The following is a 17,852-nucleotide window of genomic DNA, read 5'->3' on the forward strand; positions in this document are numbered from 1 at the left end:
GTTTCACATGACAGTGTTTGTTGAAAAGGAAGCAATAAAACAGACAGTTAAGATATTTTGAAATTTGATGAGAGATTGATTCGGAAAAGTATCATCAACTCTGTTTGTGTTTCAGCATGGATAAGCATCACCTCACCCTCACTGAGTACTGCAAGACCATCAACCATGTGCGGCAGCTGATTGTCTTCGACCACATCATATTACCTGTTGAATACCTCACCAATCATCTGGAAGTGCGGCTCACCAAGTAATGCCCCACACTGAACACGAGTTTGATTTTGCGGGTTCTCTAGTCTTGCTCAAACTGTTTAAATCTGGAGGCAGTTACCCCCAGGCTGGGCTGCTTCACTTCTAAGTGATGGATGCTACAAAAAGAACTGAGTGAAGTTGATCAAGTTATCTTGGAATTCAGCTGGTGTTTACCTTCAGAATCCTGTGCAGATGGCCAGGCATCTGGAGAGGGCTTCCCAAAGGCATTGGGATGCTCGCTTTGGAAATTTCTCCTCCGATCCATCACACTAAAGCACACAACACAGCAGCAGCAAGGTGTTGTACTCTTAGAGTCACAGAATCACACAGCACGGAAACAGGCCCTTCGGCCCAACTGGTCCATGCTGACCAAGATTTCCATCTAAGCCAGTCCCATTTGCTTGTGTTTGGCCCATATCCCTCTGAACCTTTCCTATCCATGTACCTGTCCAAGTACCTTTTAGACCACACTTAGAGTACTGTGTTCAGTTCTGGTCACCGCATTATAGGAAGGATGTGGAGGCGTTGCAGAGGGTGCAGAGGAGATTTACCAGGATGCTGCCTGGATTAGAGCGTATGGAATATGAGGAGAGGCTTAAGATGCTAGGGCTTTATTCACTGGAAAGGAGGAGGATGAGAGGAGACATGATAGAGGTATGTAAAATATTGAGAGGAATAGATAGAGTAGACAGTCAGCGCCTCCTTCCCAGGGCACCAATGCTCAAGACAAGAGGGCATGGCTTTAGGGTAATGGGTGGGAGGTTCGGGGGAGATGTCAGGGGGAGGTTTTTCACCCAGAGAGTGGTTGGTGCATGGAATGCACTGCCTGGGGTGGGGGTGGAGGCAGATACATTGGACAGGTTCAAGAGTTTGTTGGATAGGCATATGGAGGAATGTGAGATAGAGGGATATGCGGGAGGAAGGGGTTAGATAGTGTGAGGGTGGTTTGATGGACGGCACAACAAGGGCCTGTTTTGTGCTGTATGGTTCTATGGTTCTAAATGTTGTTAATGTACCTGCCTCAGCATACACTGACCACCCTCTGGGTGAAAAAGTTGCCCCTCAGGTCCCTTTTAAATCTCTCCACTCTCACCTTAAACCTTTGCCTTCTAATTCTTGATTTCCCAGCCCTGGCATTCACCCTATCTCTGCCCCTCATGGTTTTCTACGCCTTGATAAGGTCACCCCTCATTCTCCTATGTTCCAATGAAAAAAGTCTCAACTTGCTCAACCTCTCTCCATAACTCAACCCCTTGAGTCCTGGCAACATCCTTGTAAATCTCCTCTGCAGTCTTTCCAGCTTAATGGCATCTTTCCTACAGCAGAGTGACCAAAGTTGAACACAATGTTCCAAATGCGGCCTCACCAACATCTTGTACAACTGAAACATAACATCCCAACATCTATACTCAATGTCCTGACTGCTGAAGGCCAGCATGCTAAAAGCCTACCTCACCACCCTGTCCACCTCTGACTCCACTTTCAGGAAAACCATGTGCCTGTACTCCTCAGTCCCTCTGTTCCACAACACTCTCCAGGGCTCTACCGTTCACTGTGAAAGTCCTACACTGATTTGTCTTCCCAAAATGCAACACCCTGCACTTATCCAAATTAAACTCAATTTGCCATTCCTCGGCCCACTGACCCAGCTGATCAAGATCCCCCTGTAACTCTTGAATACTGTCTTCCCTGTCAATGACACCACCTATTGTACTGCCATCGCAAATGTACGAACCATGCCTTGCACATTCTCATCCAAATCATTGACATAGATGACAGACAACAATGGGCCCAGCACCGAGCCCTGGGGAACACCACTCGTCACAGCCTCCACCATCACCCTCTGCTTCCCACCGTCAAGCCACTTCTGTATCCAATTAACCAGCTCTCCCTGGATCCCATGTGATCCAACCTTCCATAGCAGCCGACCATGCAGAACCTTCTCAAAGGCCTGACTGAAATCCATATAGACCACGTCTACCACCCTTCCCTCATCATCCTTCTTGGTCACTTCTTCAAAAGACTCAAATCAAATTCGTGAGACATGATCTCCCACACACACATCGTGCTGACTATCCCCAATCAACTCCTGTCTTTCCGAGTGCATGTACATCTTATCCCTCAGAATCCCCTCCAGTAAGTTAGCTACCACAGATGTCAGGTTTACTGGTCTGTAGTTCCCAGGTTTTACTTTGCTGCCCTTAAATAAAGGCACAACATTCGCCACCGTCCAGTCTACTGGCACCTCACCCGTCGCTAACGATGATGCATATATCTCAGCCAGGGCTCCCGCAATTGCTTCTCAAGCTTCCCACAGTGTTCTTGGATATACCTGATCAGGCCCTGGAGATTTATCTACCTTCATACGTTTTAAGACACCCAGCACCTCCTCTGCTGTAATGCAGACTGTCCCCAACATCTCCCCATTAACTATCTCAAGGTCCAAAGTCTTCATGTCTTTCTCCAAGGTAAAAACAGAAGAGAAATACTCATTGAGGACCTCGCCCATCTCCTGCGGCTCCACACAGAGATGTCCACTTTGGTCTTTGAGGGGCCCTGTTCTCTCTCCAGTTACTCCTTTTCCCTTAATACACATCAAATCTCTTTTGGATTCTCCTTAATCTTCTCTGCCAAAGCTCTCTCGTGCCCCCTTTGTGCCCTCCTGATTTCCTTCTTGAGTACACTCCTGCATCCCCTGTACTCCTCCAGGGATTCACTTGATCCCAGCTGCATGTACCTGACCCATACCTCCTCCTTTTTCCTGACCAGAACCTCAATATCCCTCATCATCCAGTGTTCCCTACCCCTGCCAGCATTGCCCTTCACTCTAACAGGAACACGCTGGCCTTGAACTCTCCATATCTCACATTTAAAAACCTCCCACTTGCCGGAGGTCCCTTTGCCCACAAACAATTTCCTGTCTAATACAGTCAAAGTTTGCCTTGCCCCAATTTAGAACTTGAACCTGTGGACCAGATCTGTCCCTTTCCATAACCAGTTTTAACCTAATAGAACTGTGGTCACTGGTGCCAAAGTGCACCCCCACTGACTCCTCAGTCACCTGCCCCACCCTATTACCCAAGAGTAAGATTCTGAAGGAACTTTCCCAAACACACTTCACAAATTCCACCCCATCGAAGCCCTCAGCACGATGCCAGTGCCAGTGTATGTTAGGAAAGTTAAACTCCCTTTCTGTGATAACTTTCCACAATTCCCTGCATATTTGTTCCTCTAATTCCCATTGGCTAATTGGGTGCCTCTAGTACAATCCCAGCAAGGTGATCATCCCCTTCTTATTTCTCAGCTCCACCCGTGAAGACCCACTGGACGATCCCTCAGTAATTTCATCTCGGACAACTGCCGGGACGTTCCCCTTAATCAGAAATGTAACTCCCCCTCCTCTCTTTCCCCCACCTCTATCCCCGCCCACAGCCCCTGTACCCTGGGACATTGAGCTGCCAGTCCCGTGCCTCCATTTGCCATGTGTCTGTACTGGCTGTAATATCCCAGTCCCACGTAGCTTTCTGTGCCCTGAGTTCATCTGCCTTACCTGTCAGACCTCCTGCACTGAAATAAATGCAACTTGATCCACAGACTTTCCTCACTCCCTGCTGTTTCCCTGCCTGCCCTGTCTTCTGTTGAAATTCAATGCAATTGATTTCTGGTGAAATGAATTTTGGAATCCACAGGTTGTTACCATTCAGGTTGAAGACTGTTTGTGAAAGACTGGTTCTGCCTGAGCTGGAGTTTTGTCTAATTCTGGGTCCCACACTTGGAAGGATGCAGAAAAAGTTTATCAGCGATGATGAAGTTCAGTTACCCAAGGAGACCAGGGGGGTTGGGGTTGCTGTTGTTCAAACGTGGAAAGTTCAGAGGAGGTTTGATAAACATGATAAGTTGGGCCCAGATTTAAACTGACCGGTGTAAAAAAAAACTGAAGTGTCAAGAGAAGAACCAACAGTGAATGAGAATGTGGAACTCACTAATCAGTGTAAGGAGGAGGTTGATTGTAAAGGAGTGGTACAGAAGTCAATGTGCATCCATAGTTCAACCTTGCCTTTCCCCTCTCTTGTACCTTCTTCTCAATCTTTCCCCCTGTGCTCACTTCTCATTGTTTCCTCTATGACTCAGTCATTAAGAAAGGAGTTCATGATCTGCTTCTTTTCCTGAACTTCAGTCTGCTCTTTGGCTCAGGCTTTATGTGTGTATCAGTTGAAGGCTGATGTCTTTTCAATTCTTTCAGAGCTATTGTGCGACTAACTGGTTACAACCAGGCAACGCAGGAGATTGTCAAGCCCTCTGAAGTGCTATCCAGTGTCAAGGCATTCATTACATTCCTGCATTCTGTCGGCCACTACGTGAACATTGACGTCACCAGGATTTGCAAGGATGTGCTGCTGCAGCAGTCTCAAGCTGTTGATGCCAACGGAGAAATAACCCTGACGACAGCCTACACCAACTGGTAGGTAGAGAGCTCACTGACACTGAATCAGAATTGGTATCGGTATGTTGCAGACATGATCTGGTTCCCTGAACCTGCTGCCCTTGGTCTTGGTGGCAAGTGTTGTTGGACCAACCTCGCTGAGTAACTGCTATGCATTTCATAGATGGTGCACACTGCAGCCCCTGTGTGCCGGTGGTGGAGGGAGGGAGTGTTTTCAGGGGTGGATGGGGTGCTGATCGAGTGACTGCTTTGTCCTTTATGGTGTCTCTCCCCTCTCACCTTAAACCCCTCCTCTCTGCTTTTAGATTCCCCTACCCTGGGAAAAAGCCTGTGACTTTTCACCTTATCCACATCCCTCAAGATTTTATAAACCCCTATAAGAACATAGAACATCACAGCACAGTGCAGGCCCTTCGGTCCACAATGTTGTGCCGACATTTTATCCTGCTCTGAGATCTATCTAACCGTTCCCTCCCACATAGCCCCCCATTTCTCTATCATTCATGTGTCTATCTAAAAGTCTCTTAAATGTCCCTAATGTATCTGCCCCCACCACTTCTGCAGGCAGTGCATTCCACGCACCCACCACTCTCTGTGTAAAGAACTTACCCCTGACATCCCCCTTATACCCTCTTCCAATCACCTTAAAATTATGTCCCCTCATGTTAGCCATTGTCGCCCTGGGGAAAAGTCTCTGACTGTCCACTCGATCTATGCCTCTTATCATCTTGTACACCTCTATCAAATCACCTCTCATCCTCCTTCTCTCCAAAGAGAAAAGCCCCAGCTCGCTCAACCTATCGTCATAAGATAAGGTCACCCGTCAATCTCCTTCGCTCCAGGGAAAACAGTCCCAGCCTGTCCAGTCTCTCCTGATAACTCCAGCCCTCCAGTTCTGGTAACATCCTTATGAATCTTTTCCGCACCCTTTTAGGTACTTGGAAAGTCTTCTGAGGCAGACCAGTACTGGGCTAATCATTCACTCCCCTGCCATCAAATCATTTGTGACAATGCCCATTGAAAATATACAGATGTTCAGCGCTGAAGAATATTCAGATGTTTCAGGTCAGTGAACTGATTGAGATTAATACCTGTTGATGGGTTATTGTTCTTGGAGTTGGTATTTCCAACATTGCAAATTGGCTAAGTCAGCGCAAGAGTCCGGGTAATTTCAAATGCAAATTGCCTGTGAGTTCACCATGAGTTCCTGCAGGCTTCCCTGTGTTGGCATTAATAGACAGCACTCATGTCCTGACAGAAACCTGTCTGGCAACTTCCTGCCAGGAGCTCCTGGCTGTTGTCCAGAAGGATCTCCCTGATCCCAATCCATGAAGAATGTGCCTCTTGCAAATACAGATCTTCACCAGATTGTCCCAGTCTCTCGGACCCTTGGCAACACAATCCAACCGGATTCTTATTGCTGCAGCAATCATTCATTCTGTGGCAACACTCTCCTGTGGGTGGAAGAGTGTTGCTTGGATTGTAGGTTGTCCCTTGAAGGTCAGGCTCCAAAGATTTCACTGGCTGAGTTAACTGATAACCACTGCAAGAAACTGCTCACAGTTGACCAGGTGTCCATGAGGTGTTGAGAGCAACAGTCCACCACAGTCTGTGGTTAATCCAGGTGAAGAATTCTGGTTTGGTGAGGAACAGATGAGATGACAGCCTTGCAGACGGAGCTGAGCTCCCTCACAGCCAATAGGTCAGATCAACGCTCCTACCACACTGAGCTGTGAGTGTTGGTGGGTGATTCAACAGCTGCCGGGAGGAGGAGGCTCCAAGAACATCCCCATCCTCAGTGACAGTGGGACCCAGTGTGTGGGCGCTGGGGACAGGGCTGAAGGATTCACACCCGTGGTCAGTCAGAAGTGGCGAGTGGACGACCCGTCTGAGCTCCCTCCTGAGATCCCCACTGACACAGGAACCAGTCTCCAGTCAGTTCAATGTCACTGGATACAGTAAAGGCGACTGGACCAGACCACTGTTCAGTTGTGTGCAGCTCTGTCACAACAGTGACTCTGATGCACGTCGTGCTTTGGGTTCACTTCTGCTGGCCTCGTACCTTCAGTGAGTCAGTGCAATGCATTCAGTGCAGCCAGCCCAGACCAGGCCAGTTCTGCCCAGCCCAACGCAGCCCAGCTTAACCCAGACCAGACCAGACCAGATCAGCCCGGACCTGCCCAACCCATTCCAGACCTGCCCAGCCCAACCCATTCCAGCCCTGGCCAGCCCAACCCAGTCCAGCCTCGACCTGCCCAGCCCAACCCAACCCAGTCCAGCTTCGACCTGCCCAGCCCAACCCAACCCAGTCCAGCCTCGACCTGCCCAGCCCAACCCAACCCAGTCCGGACCTGCCCAGCCCAACCCAGTTCAGACCTGCCCAGCCCAACCCAGCTCAGACCTGACCAGCCCAACCCAGTCCAGCCTAGCCCAGTCCAGACCTGCCCAACCTAGCCCAGACCTGCCCAGCCCAGACCAGCCCTGCCCAACCCATTCCAGACCTGCCCAGCCCAACCCAGTCCAGCCTAGACCTGCCCAGCCCAACCCAGTCCAGCCTCGACCTGCCCAGCCCAACCCAGTACAGCCTCGACCTGCCCAGCCCAACCCAGCCTAGACCTTCCCAGCCCAACCCAACCCAGTCCGGACCTGCCCAGCCCAACCCAGTCGGGACCTGCCCAGCCCAACCCAGCCCGGACCTGACCAGCCCAACCCAGTCCAGCCTAGCCCAGTCCAGACCTGCCCAACCTAGCCCAGACCTGCCCAGCCTAGCCCAGACCAGCCCTGCCCAACCTAGCCCAGACCAGCCCTGCCCAACCTATTCCAGACCTGCCCAGCCCAACCTAGACCAGCCCTGCCCAGCCCAGACCTGAACAGCCCAACCCAGCCCTGCCCAGACCTGCCTAGACCAGCTCAGCTTGGTCAACAGCTGCTGGAAGGGCTGGGTTGGGCTGGGCTCCATGACATTTACTCATAGTCTGAGGCTAATTTGTCCCTTTATTGGAAATGAGATGACTGAGAGCTCAGTGATGCCACTGGCTGAATTCCAAACGTGCCCTCTGCTTGCTGTTTAATTTATAACTTCTCCATCCACAAATCCCTGGATTTGCAGCCAGCTCGCCCACCGTTGCCGTGTTTGTGTGTGAGGATGCAAAGGCAGGCATCAAGAGTAACGTGGATCGCTGGGAGGACCAAGTCCGCCGTGCAGCCTGAAGCTTCCTGAGGGACAACCAGCATGTACTGTGGGTGACGAATCTGTTCCATTCTGATCCTGGCTCTGTCCTTGGGAATAAGCCTTGATGCTTAATTGCAGTGACTGAACTTCGTACTGTCCAGGGATAACTTGGTTGATTAAATTATCCTCATTGGATTCAGTTGCTCATTGCAGGATTACTGTTTGTTTTTGCAGTGAAATTTTTGTTCTTGATTTCAATCATTGTCTCCTAACAGAGATGCAGGCATTGGCGGAACTGATTGGTCCATATGGAATGAAGCACCTGAGTGAACACCTGATGTGGCACATCACTTCACAAGTGAACGAGCTTAAGGTAAGCACCGTGTCTTTGGGAAGTCAGTGTGAACGTCCCATGGAATACTGTCTTGATCAATTCCACTTTCCACCTAGACTCTAGGGTGCTGTGACCTAGTCAGACTCAAACATTAAATGAGCACTGAATTTTTTCTCAAGCGTGTCTGGGTGAATGCCCCTTAAACGTTACGATCATATCTGCTTCCACCACCCCCTAGCAGCCTGGTTTCAGGCACCCACCACTCTCTGTGTAAAAAAAAGTGCCCCGTAAATCTCCTTTAAACTTTCCCCTCTCTCATCTCAAATTAATGCCCACTAGTGTTTGACATTTCTACGCTGGGAAAAAGACTCTGCCTATGCCTCTCATAATTTTATAAACCTCTGTCAGGTCTCTCCTCAGCCTCCGATGCTTCAGAAAAAACAACCCAAGTTTGTCCAACCTCTCTTTGTAGCTCATGCCCTCTCATCAGGCAGCATCCTGGTGAACCTCTTCTACACCGTCTCCAAATCCTCCACATCCTTCCTGTAATAGGGCAACCAGAATTGCACACAGCACTCCATGGATTAGAGAGTATTATCTCTAATGCTTGCCTCAACTCCTCTTCTGTGCCAGTTCCCATAGCCCTCAGTTCTTCGATCTTTCAAGTATTTATCTATCTCCACCTGAAATATATCTACTGATCCGACCTCCACCTCCCTCGGGGCAGAGAATTCCAGAGATTCACCTCCCTCTGAGAGAGGAAGTTCTTACACACCTCAGTTTTAAATATATGCCCCCAAATATTGTAACTATATCCCCTTGTTCGAGACTCCCACTAGTGGAAACATCTCCATATCCCCCCTGTCAGACCCCCTCAGAATCTTCTATGTTTGAATAAGGTCACCCCTCATTCTTCTAAACTTCAAGGGAGAAAGACTCATGCAAGCAATGGTAAACTCGTGGCACTGACTTCATTGACTTGTTTTCTCTGTGTGAGGTTTTGTCACCAGGCTTTCCCTTTCCCTGTCTGCATTCCAGTAAGCATGGTGCAGTTCTACTTTTTCCCCCAGAGGAATGTGGCCAGGCCTTGACCAGGTACAAACCGTTGCTTTTAGAACCATCTGTTGACAGCTTTAAATGGAAGACTGCTGTCTCAATATCCTTCTGTTCTATCATTGCCTGCCTGACCACTACCATTGCATTTTGTAGTTAATGAATCCTTGTCCTTCCTTCCATCGAATCCAAAACCTAACTGTATCCAAAAGTTTACACCAAGCTAAAATGGGGTGCAGGGAACAGCACCCTGTGGCAAAGCAAACCGAACAAGTAGGGAGGGAGAGATGGAAGTGTCAGGGGGTGATTCACAGTCTACTTTTTATTGTTTAAACAGAAACTAGTGGTGGAGAATATGGATATCTTGGTCCAGGTGAGGGCCAACCTTCAGAAACCTGATGTGATGGCCAACCTAGCCAAACGCCTAACATGTGAGTGACAGAATGTTATCCCCACTCTACCTCTCTGTTGATCCTTTACCTGATTGTATCCGATGCATCCCTGCTTGAATCACTGCCCAAACCTCTGGCCTGGCTGTACCACATCTGAGGTAAGTATCCCCTTCACAAGGTTCCCAGTGTTCAACCCACACTTGCAGCAGGACTTCCTGACTTCTGTGCTTCATCCACTTTGTATGAAAGAAGTTCCCAATTGCCGGGTCAACTTTTTTTATCTCTTAAATCATTACACTAACATTTACAAGTACGTGTTTTTAAAATCATGTTTATTTCCTTTTTGATCCATTTTTTTTTGGGATGTGAGCATAGTCATCAATCCCTGCAATTACTGCCCATCCCTAACTGCCCCGAGAAGGTGGGGGTGAGCCGCCTTCTTGAACTGCTGCAGTCCTTCTGGTGAAGGTGCTCCCACGGTGCTGTTGGGGAGGGAGTTCCAGGGTTTAGACTCAGTGACGGTGAAGGAACGGCGATATGTTCCCGGGTCGGGACAGTGTGTGACTGGGAGGGGAACCTGCAGGTGGTGGTGTCCACATTGACCTTGCTGCACTTGTCCTACTGGGTGGGAGAGGTGGTGAGTTTGGGAGGTGCTGTTGGAGTAGCCTGGGTGAGTAACTGCAGTGCATTGTGTAGGTTGTACTCACTGCAGTCACTGTGTGCCGGTGGTGGAGGGAGGGAGTGATGGGGGTGTGTGGGTGGGGTGCCGATTGAGCGGCTGCCTTGTCCTGGGTGGTGTCGAGCTTCCAGAGTGGTGTTGGAACTGCATTCACCCAGGCAAGTGGACAGTGTCCCATCACATTCCTGACTGGTGCCTTGTAGATGGGGGACAGGCCTTGGGGTGTCAGGAGGTGAGTCACTCACTGCAGGATCCCCACCCTCTAACCTACTCTTGTGGCCACAGGATTTATCAGGCTGGTCAAGTTGAGATTCTGGTCAATAATGACCTCCATGACATTGATGGTTGGGGACTCTGCTTACAGACACAGAACATGCACAGGAACAGGACCTTCGGCCCACTATGTCTATACCGACCATGATGCCAAATTAAACTAATCCCATCTGCCTGCACACAGTCCATATCCCTCCATCCCCTGCCTGTTCATGTACCTGTCTAAATGCCTCTTAAATCCTGCTGTTGTATCTGCTTCCACCACCTCCCCTGGCAGCCTGTTCCAGGAACCCACCATTAGACTATCAGGCTAGTTAGACTGTGTCCTTTTGATGATCATTTCCCAGCACATTTATGGTGTGAATGTTGCTTGCTACCTCTAGCCCATGCCTGAATGTTGTCCAGGTCTTGCTACATGGAGGCCATGGGCTGCTTCATCTGCTGAGGAGCTGTGAATGGAACTGAACACTGTGCATCATCAGTGACCATCCCCACTTCTGACCTTCTGATGGAAGGAAGGTCACTGATGAAGGTGGTTGGGCCCAGGACACTGCCCTGAGGGAGTCCTGCAGTGACGTCCTGGGGCTGGGACGATGGACCTGCAACACCCACACCCATCTTCCTTTGTGACTCCACCCACTGGAGTGTTTCCCCTTATGGCCCACTGACCAGTTTCACAGGGCTCCCTGATGCCACACTCGGTCAAACACTGCCCTGATAGAGGGCCGTCACTCTCACCTCACCTCTGGAGTTCAGCTCTTTGGTCCGTGTTTGGACCCAGGCTGGGATGTGGTCTGGAGCTGGGTGGTCTTGACAATACCCAAAATGGGTGTCGAACAGGTTATTGGGGGGCAAGTACTACTTGATAGCACTGTCACAGAACACAGACGAGTACAGCACAGGAACAGGCCCTTTGGCCCACAATGTTGTGCCAAACTAATTAAACTAGTAATTAACATCTAACTAAACTAATCCCTTCTGCCTGCACAATGACGATATCCCTCCATTCTCTGCACATTCATGTGCCTGTCTAACAGCCTCTTAAACCCCTCTATCATATCTGCCTTCACCCCCATCCCTGGCAGCACATTCCAGGCAACCACCACTCTGTGTAAAAAAAAAACTTGGCCCACGCATCTCCTTTGAACTTCCCCCTCTCACCTCAAATGCATGCCCTCTGGTATTAGACATTTCAACCCTGGGAAAAAGATACCAGCTGTCCACTCTATCTGTGCCTCTCGTGATCTTATAAACCTCTATCAGGTCTCCCCTCGGCCTCTGCCGCTCCAGAGAGAACAACCCAAGTTTGTCCAACCTCTCCTTATAGCACATGCCCTCTAATCCAGGCAGCATCCTGTTGAACCTCTTCTGCACCTTCTTCAAAGCCTCCACATCCTTCCTATAATGGGGCGACCAGAATTGAATGCAATACTCCAGATACAGCCTGACCAGAGTTTTATAAAGCTGCAACATAATTCCTGACTCTTGAACTCAATGTCTCAACTAATCTATGCCCCTCATGACCTATAAGGTCACCCCTCAGCCTCCTTTGCTCGAGGGAAAACAGTCCCAGCCTATTCAGTCTCTCCTTATAACTCAAGCCCTCCAGTCCTGGCAACATCCGTGTGAAACTTTTCGGCACCGTCTCCAAGTTAATCACATCCTTCCCATAGATTGGTGACCAGAACTGCACACAACTGCAGCTGTAACATAATGCCCCAACTCCTGTACTCAGTGCCCTGACTGATGAAGGCCACCGTGCCAAGTGCCTTCTTCCCCACCCTGGCCACCTGTGCCATCACTTTCAGGGAACTATGTACCAGTACCCCTGGGTCTCTCTGTTCTACAACACTCCCCAGGGCCCTGCCGTTCACCGTGTGCGTCCTGCCCTGGTTTAACTTCCCAAAATGCGTCACTTCACACTTGTCGGAGTTAAACTCCATCTGCCATTCCTTGGCCCACTTCCCCAGCTGATCCCGATCCTGTTGTAACCTTGGACAACCTTCGTCACTGTCCACCACACCACCAGTTTTGGTGTCATCCACAAACTTACTAACCAATCCACCTACATTCACATCTGAACCGTTAATATAGATGACAAACAGCAGAGGACCCAGCACCGATCCCTGCGGCACACCACTGGTCACAGGCCTCCAGTCTGAGAAACACCCCTCCACTCCCACCCTCTGCCTCCCACCACCAAGGCAGTTTTATATCCAATTGACGAGCTCACCCTGGATCCCATGTGACCTAACCTTCTGGACCAGCCCTCCATGTGGGACCTTGTCAAAGGCCTTGCTAAAGTGCATGTAGACAACATTTACCACCCTGCCTTTGTCCATCCTGTTGGTCACCTCTTCAAAAAACTCAATCAAATTCATGAGATACAATTTCCCACAAACAGAGCTGTGCTGACCCTCCCTAATCAGTCCCTGCCTTTCCAAATGCAGGTAGATCCTGTTCCTCAGAATCCCCTCCAGTAACTTCCCCACCACTGACGTTAGGCTCACCAGCCTGTAGCTCTTTGGCTTGTCATCGACTCATAGAGCAATACAGCACAGACACCAGCCCTTCGGCCCAACCAGTCCATGCCCACCACGGTGCCCACTCAGCTAGTCTCAATTTCCTGTGTTCAGCCCACATCCCTCTAAGCCCCGCCCCTCCATGTACCTATCCAAGTGTTTCCTAAATTATGCTGTCGTTCCTGTCTCAACCACTTCCTCTGGCAGCTCGTTCCATATACTCACCACCCTCTGCATGAAAAAGTTGTCCCTCGGGTCCCTTTTAAATCTTTCCCCTCCCACCCAAAACCTATGCCCCCTAGTTTTGGACTCCCCTACCCTGGGGAAAAGACTGTTACAATCCACCTTATCTCTGCCTCTCATCATTTTAAACAATTCTATAAGGTCGCCCCTCATTCTCCTGCGCTCCAAGGAATAAAGACCTCACCTGGCCAACCCCTCCCTGTAACTCAGGCCCTCGGATCCTGGCAACATCCTCGTAAATCCTCTCTACGCTCTTTCCAGTTTAACCACATCTTTCCTATAACAGGGTGACCAAAACTGTACTCAGTACTCCAAGTGCGGCCTCACCAATGATTTGCACAACTGCAACATAATGCCCCCAATCCTGTACTCGGTGCCCTGACTGATGAAGGCCAGTGTGCTAAATGCCTTTTTCGCCACCCTGTGTACCTGTGATGCCACTTTCAATGAACTATGCACTTGTACTTCTAGGTCCCTCTGTTCCATTACACCACCTAGTGCTCTACGCTACACTGGTTTGACTTTCCAAAATGCATCACCTCACACTTATCTGTCCAGAAATCCATTTGCCACTCCTCGACCCACTTCCCTAACTGATCAAGATCCTCCTGTAATCTATGGTAACCTTCTTCACTATCAACACCTCCTAATTTTGTGTCATCTGCCAATTTACTGACCAAGCCTTGTGTATTCGCATCCAAATCATTTGTATAAATAACGATTAACAAGGGTCCCAACACTGACCCCTGTGGCACGTCACAAGTCACTTCTAATGAACTACTACTCTCTGCTTCCTACCTCCCAGCCAATATTGAATCCACCTATCTCACTCTCCCTGGATTCCATGGGACCCAACTTTCCAGACCAGCCTACCGTGCGGGACCTTGTCGAAGGCCTTGCTAAAGTCCAAATAGACAACATCCACTGCCTTACCCTCATCTACCTTTTAGGTTACCCCCTCAAAGAACTCTAAAATGTTCGTCAAACATGACTTCCCACGTACAAAGCTATGCTGACTCCTCCTAATCAGACTCTGTCTATCCAAATGCTGGTAGATCCTGTCCCTCAGAATTCCCTCCAGTAACTTCCCCACCACTGATGTCAGGGTGACCAGCCTGTAGTTCCCTGGCTTGTCCTTGCAACCCTTCTTAAACAACAGAACAACATTGTCCACCTTCCAGTCTTCGGGAACTTCACCAGTGGCTAACGATGAAGCAAATATCTCCACAAGGGCCTCCACAATTTCTTCTCCAGCCTCCCACAAAGTCTGAGGATGCACTCGGTCAGGCCCTGGGGATTTATCCACCTTAATGTGCTGTAAGGCTGCAAACACTTCCTCCCTGGTAATATGAATGTTCTCCAAAACATCTCCACTAGTTTCCCTTATCTCTTGAGCAACCATGATCTTCTCTTCAGTAAACACCAAGGAGAAGTACTCGTTGTCCTTGTATGTAAGCACAACATTAGCCATCCTCCAGAAGTCTGGTATGTCACCTGTGGCTAACGATGATACAAATATCTCTGCCAGGGCTACATAAATTCCCAGCTTCCCACAATGTCCACTTGGTCAGGCCCGGGGATTTATCCACCTTTATGTGCCCCAAGACCACCGCCACCTCCTCTTCTGTAATGTGGATATGTTGCAAGACATCACTGTTCTCTTCCCTGAGTACTCCAGCTTCCATCAGCTTCTCCACAGTAAATACATTTAAGACCTCACCCATCTCCTGTGGGTCCACACACAGACAGCCACATTGGTCCTTAAGGGGCCCTATTCGCTCCCCTGTTACCCCTTTTGCTCTTAATATACTTGTGGAATCTCTTAGGATTCCCCGTTACCTTTTCTGCCAGGGATATCCCATGTCCCCTTTTTGCCTTCCTGACTTCCCTCTTAAGTGTACCCTACATCCCTTGTACTCCTCAAAAAGAATGCAACAAGTGCAGATGTACAAGAATGTTGCCAGGACTCGAGGGCCTGAGTTATAGGGAGAGGATGGGCAGGTTGGGACTTTATTCCTTGGAGCGTAAGAGACTGAGGGGTGACCTTACAGAGGTGTAATAAAACCATGAGGGGCATAGCTGGGCTGAATGTGCAGTCTTTTTTCTAGGGAAAGGGAACAAAAACTAGAGCATGTAGGTTTAAGATGAGAGGTGCAAGATTTAAAAGGGGCCTGAGGGGCAACTTTTTCACCCAGAGGATATTCTGTATATGGAACGAATTGGTTGAGGCAGGTACGTTAACAGCACTTAAAAGACACTTGGACAGGTACGTGGATAGGAAAGGTTTAGAGGGTATGGGCCAGACGTGGGCAAATGGGATGAGCTGAGATGGGAATCTGGGTCGGCATGGATGAGTTGGGCTGAAGGATCTGCTTCCATGCTGTATTACTCGATAACTCTATCCCTCATCATCCAGGGTTGCCCACTCCTGCCAGCCTTGCCCTTCACTCCAACATGAAGACACTGGCCCTGAACTCTCCCCATCTCACATTTAAAAGCCTCCCACTTGCCAGACATCCCTTGACCTACAAACAGCCTCAACCAATCAACCTTTGCAAGTTCCTGTCTAATATCTTCAAAATTAGCCCTTGATCTCAGCCATTTCTTGTTATCGCATGAAGTGAACTGAATTGCATGCAGAATTCTTGGAGGAAGTGCTCACAGGCTGGAGCTGTGAGACAGAACCATCACCACGTATCCAGGTGGCAGAGAAGATCCCTGCTGTGAATTTCTAGGCCTCTGTGATGTTGTGGCTCTCACTCAGTAGTTCAAGCTGAACACGGCTGAAAGTTCTTCAGCCTTGTCCTGCTTTTAGACCAGTTGCAGGGAGGATATTACTGATTACTGCAGAGCCCAGAGTTGCAGGCTCAGGATATCCTGCTGTGCCTCGTGTTCTGGGGACACGGATTCTTCACACCATCCAGATGCTGGCACAAAGGAGAGTATGCCAGAAGTACATGGAGTGAGATGGAACAGGGCATTGAGGTCTGAAGGAAGTGCTTCTGTTTCCTGGATTTCCTTTGAAGAACCTGTGCAGGGCACAGAACAGTACAGCACAGGAACAGGCCCTTCAGCCCACCACAATATCAATCCAAACTAATCCCTTCTGCCTGCACATGGTCCGTATCCCTCCATTCCCTGCCTCTCCACGTGTCTGTCTAAATGTCTCGATTGTATTTGCTACCACATTGGTTGTGACCTGTTGGATCTTTGACAACCTCGGCCTTTGCCCCCTTCCTTCATCCTTCACCTGCTCCCCAGCTGTTGACAATGTCTGGTCAGGCAACGGGAGAATGACTGACAACACTGAGACCACATTCACCCGATCTTGGACTCCACCTCTCGGCCGACCCTTTCACTTACCCCCGACAGAAGATGTGGACGAGCCTCCTGCCCACATCCCACTGTAACCTCAAGGTGGGGAAGCCCTCCCGTTCCTTCAGGATGTGTTGTAGCTGCAGCCAGTGGTCAGCCGGACCTTGTTGCAACCACCCCGGTCTTCTCCAGGAAATCCTGGAGTTCTTCCATGGGGATGAGGGGAGACTCGGTGGGGAGCACGAGGATGTCCACCGTCTCACTGGTGATGGACTCCCAGATTGTCCCATGTCCCCCACAGAGAGTTTCCCCTCCTTCCCTGGGCAGTCACTCCCAGCGGCCAACATAGATGCCCCTGGTCTCTCCAGCTGGTCCCACCTCCCACACAGTCCCACCCCAGGATCGGTGGAGGAGGAATCCTCCCCAGGCTGATCTGAAGAATCGGGGCTCATTGGTGGCATCAGGACAGGAACCCCCTCCACCTCAGGCCAGTGTCCCAACATTCCCAGCTCGGGACGTCCAGCCAGAGCCAGGTCCTGAGGCAGCAGGGCTGGTCTCCTGTAACTGCCCAGAGGCCCAGGACCCGGGGAACTATGTCGGGCAACTCACGCCATCATTGGGGTCAGGATGGTGGACCTGACATTTACGGGCCGAGAACCCTGCCCCCTCCATCCAGGACCCTGACCCAGAAATAGCTCCAGGAGGGCCCGCAACCTCCCCAACCACGGGGACCCCTTCACTCTGCCCAACCGGAGGGGCTGGTGTCACAGGGGTTCCCTTTTTCCCATGGGACAAGTGACCCCATTAGGTCCTGTGGCCACAACAGGGACCCAGCCAGCAGCTGTCTCTCCCATCAGGTGGTCCCTGCTCCCTAGGGCCACAGAGGAAGGGCACCTCCTTCCCTTGCGCGAGGGCTGCGGAGGTGGGGAGACCTCCGTCACGGAGGGAGTCTCTGCCTCCACCGCTCCCTCTCTCGAGGACGTGGCTCAGCCTCTGGGACGGTGGGCTCCACAGGGTCAGGCCTGGAATGGTTGTCCAGGGGATGGGCCTGGTGGTGTCTTGTCTCCTTCCATGCCTTCCTGCCACGCGGGCGGCCCCCTCCCTCCTCGTCAGCTCTTGACACCAACCCCACCTCCCCCCCCCCCCCCGTGCCCACTGCCTGTAGGGGAGGGGTGG

The 17,852-nt window shown here is 50.3% G+C and overlaps 1 protein-coding gene across 1 annotated transcript in view; it reads left to right on the forward strand.

Annotated features, from left to right (window-relative positions):
* LOC127566986 (nck-associated protein 1-like) overlaps nt 1-17,852 on the forward strand; it is a 120,490-nt gene that overhangs the window by 83,119 nt on the left and 19,519 nt on the right. The window contains exons 21-25 of the mRNA XM_052009573.1: nt 116-247; nt 4,493-4,711; nt 5,628-5,758; nt 8,141-8,238; nt 9,590-9,683. Of these exons, the coding sequence (XP_051865533.1) occupies nt 116-247; nt 4,493-4,711; nt 5,628-5,758; nt 8,141-8,238; nt 9,590-9,683 (674 nt within the window). The remainder of the gene's footprint in view (nt 1-115; nt 248-4,492; nt 4,712-5,627; nt 5,759-8,140; nt 8,239-9,589; nt 9,684-17,852) is intronic.

Source organism: Pristis pectinata, chromosome X, assembly GCF_009764475.1.
Source record: "Pristis pectinata isolate sPriPec2 chromosome X, sPriPec2.1.pri, whole genome shotgun sequence".
In the NCBI taxonomy this organism is placed as follows: Eukaryota; Metazoa; Chordata; class Chondrichthyes; order Rhinopristiformes; family Pristidae; genus Pristis; species Pristis pectinata.